The sequence below is a fragment of the Temnothorax curvispinosus genome, unplaced genomic scaffold (genome assembly GCF_003070985.1).
Source record: "Temnothorax curvispinosus isolate PA1 unplaced genomic scaffold, ASM307098v1 QBEX01008904.1, whole genome shotgun sequence".
Taxonomy (NCBI): domain Eukaryota; kingdom Metazoa; phylum Arthropoda; class Insecta; order Hymenoptera; family Formicidae; genus Temnothorax; species Temnothorax curvispinosus.
In genome coordinates this window covers 541-2,379 of record NW_020218684.1, presented here as the reverse complement: position 1 = coordinate 2,379, position 1,839 = coordinate 541, and the positions used below count along the sequence as shown (strand labels likewise).

Here is a 1,839-nt window from a genome sequence, read left to right as displayed (position 1 = left end):
TGTTAATAACTTTTTAATAAACAACAAGCGATGATATCAAAAAATGTAATGAGAAATTAAGCTTCCTTGATTTCGTATTGTTTCTTTTTTTATAATATTTTGACAACACTATACATATAGTTTCCTAATAATAGACTAATAAAATAAAACACTTTAGCAAAATATTTTTAAATTCTAATTATTATTTTATATCGAAAGCTTGAAAAACGTTAATTAGGCCAAATAATTAAAATTTGAATTTTTAGAAAAACTAGGCATTTCAGTAACTCCTCACTAATGGCTCCGACTATATTTATTAAATACTACGTACCTGTAAAGTTTCATCAAAATCGGAGGGTAATAGCCTTCTAAAGTTAAGCCTATATAAGTAGGTACGAGACATTATAAGTATATCAATTATAATGTCGTGTAATTTTAGAGTCTATTTTTTTGCATGATTATATATATATAAATAAAAGTTAAACACTTTCGTTCAATTTATGGGATTTAAACAACAGACGGTCGTTTGGCGCTTCCGCCTGATCTGCAAAATCTATATGCCATGTATCAACAAGAGATCCAAGCCACTACGTATGTTGGTAGCAGTCTCAGCGATCTCGCCGTGTCTCCAATCGTGTTGTCCTTCAGTTGCGACAAGTTACCGCCTATATCCAGCAGGATCAGCATTTACGATAACTTTAGCAGTGATTTGAGAATAGTCAGTAGGTAAGTAAAATTGCGCGTGCATTGTTAAACAATCTTTCTGTTTAGAATTAACTTATATTGGACACCTTTTCCTGATCGATGAAAGATATCGATCGTTTATTCATTATAGCAAATAAACTAAATTATGTTTCGATTTATGCGGATAAATGTACGTACGCGCTAAGATACTTTGTTCTTATCGCGACGAAGTACGTATATCCGCATAAATCGATACATACAACACGACAACATGAGATCGATAATATACAATAATGATGAAAATGATCACTCTCGCCTTCGCATCACCTTTGTATCGCATGCAAGAGTGAAAATTTTTATGCAATTTCTAAGAACACATTACGCGTCCTTCTTTGCCAAGGCGTGAAAACAGCGGCTCGTCTATGTTTATCACTCATCGCGATTGTTATGCGCCTTATCGATTTTCCTCATAGTTGACCATTTTTCATATTTCTTCGTTCGTGTGCGATCTATTAACAAAATTATGCTAAATTGCATTCTCGTCTCGCTCCGGGAAAATAATGTATGTATATGTATATGTATGTATGTATGTATACATATTAAAGAGAAAAATTATTTGGAGAAACAGTTCCACGGATTCTGATTGGGATTCGCCGTTACCACCGATTCAAGAGCCACAAGAAGTGGAGCACGTGATGGGACCAGTGGTGCAACCGTTAATTTTACCAGCCGTCTTATTTCCGCAGATATCAGCAGCAAACTCACGAAATCAGTGAGAACATTTCGTTTATATAATAATAATCGATACACAAAATGTTATATATTGTATTCGAACACATGCGAATGGTTCCAATAATTTTGGCGACAAGTTTTACAATTGGACAGTTGTTTTTAATTTTGTTTTCACACAGAAAAATATCATTCTACAACCAAGGAAAGCAATTATTTATTTTATTTTACTTGTTCTAATTGTAAGTAGTAGTTTTCTTCAACAAAGAATATTTTCTTAATAATAGTTTTAAGATATACTCGTCACAAATCTTAGAAATGCTCATTATTTTGTGCTCAAAAGAAGAACACGTTCTTTTTCAAGAATATTATGAAACTTTATCGAAGAAAAACTACATAGAATTAATTTGAATATTTGACGATATATTAACACACAAATATTTATTA

The 1,839-nt window shown here is 32.1% G+C and overlaps 1 protein-coding gene across 1 annotated transcript; it reads left to right on the top strand.

Annotated features, from left to right (window-relative positions):
- Positions 1-497: 497 nt before the first annotated feature.
- Positions 498-1,618, top strand: LOC112458428 (the record flags this gene model as incomplete). The annotated part of the gene is made up of 2 exons (XM_025022049.1): positions 498-705; positions 1,292-1,618. Coding segments are annotated over 2 exons (356 nt in total), but the record flags the coding sequence as incomplete, so codon positions are not given.
- Positions 1,619-1,839: the final 221 nt, after the last annotated feature.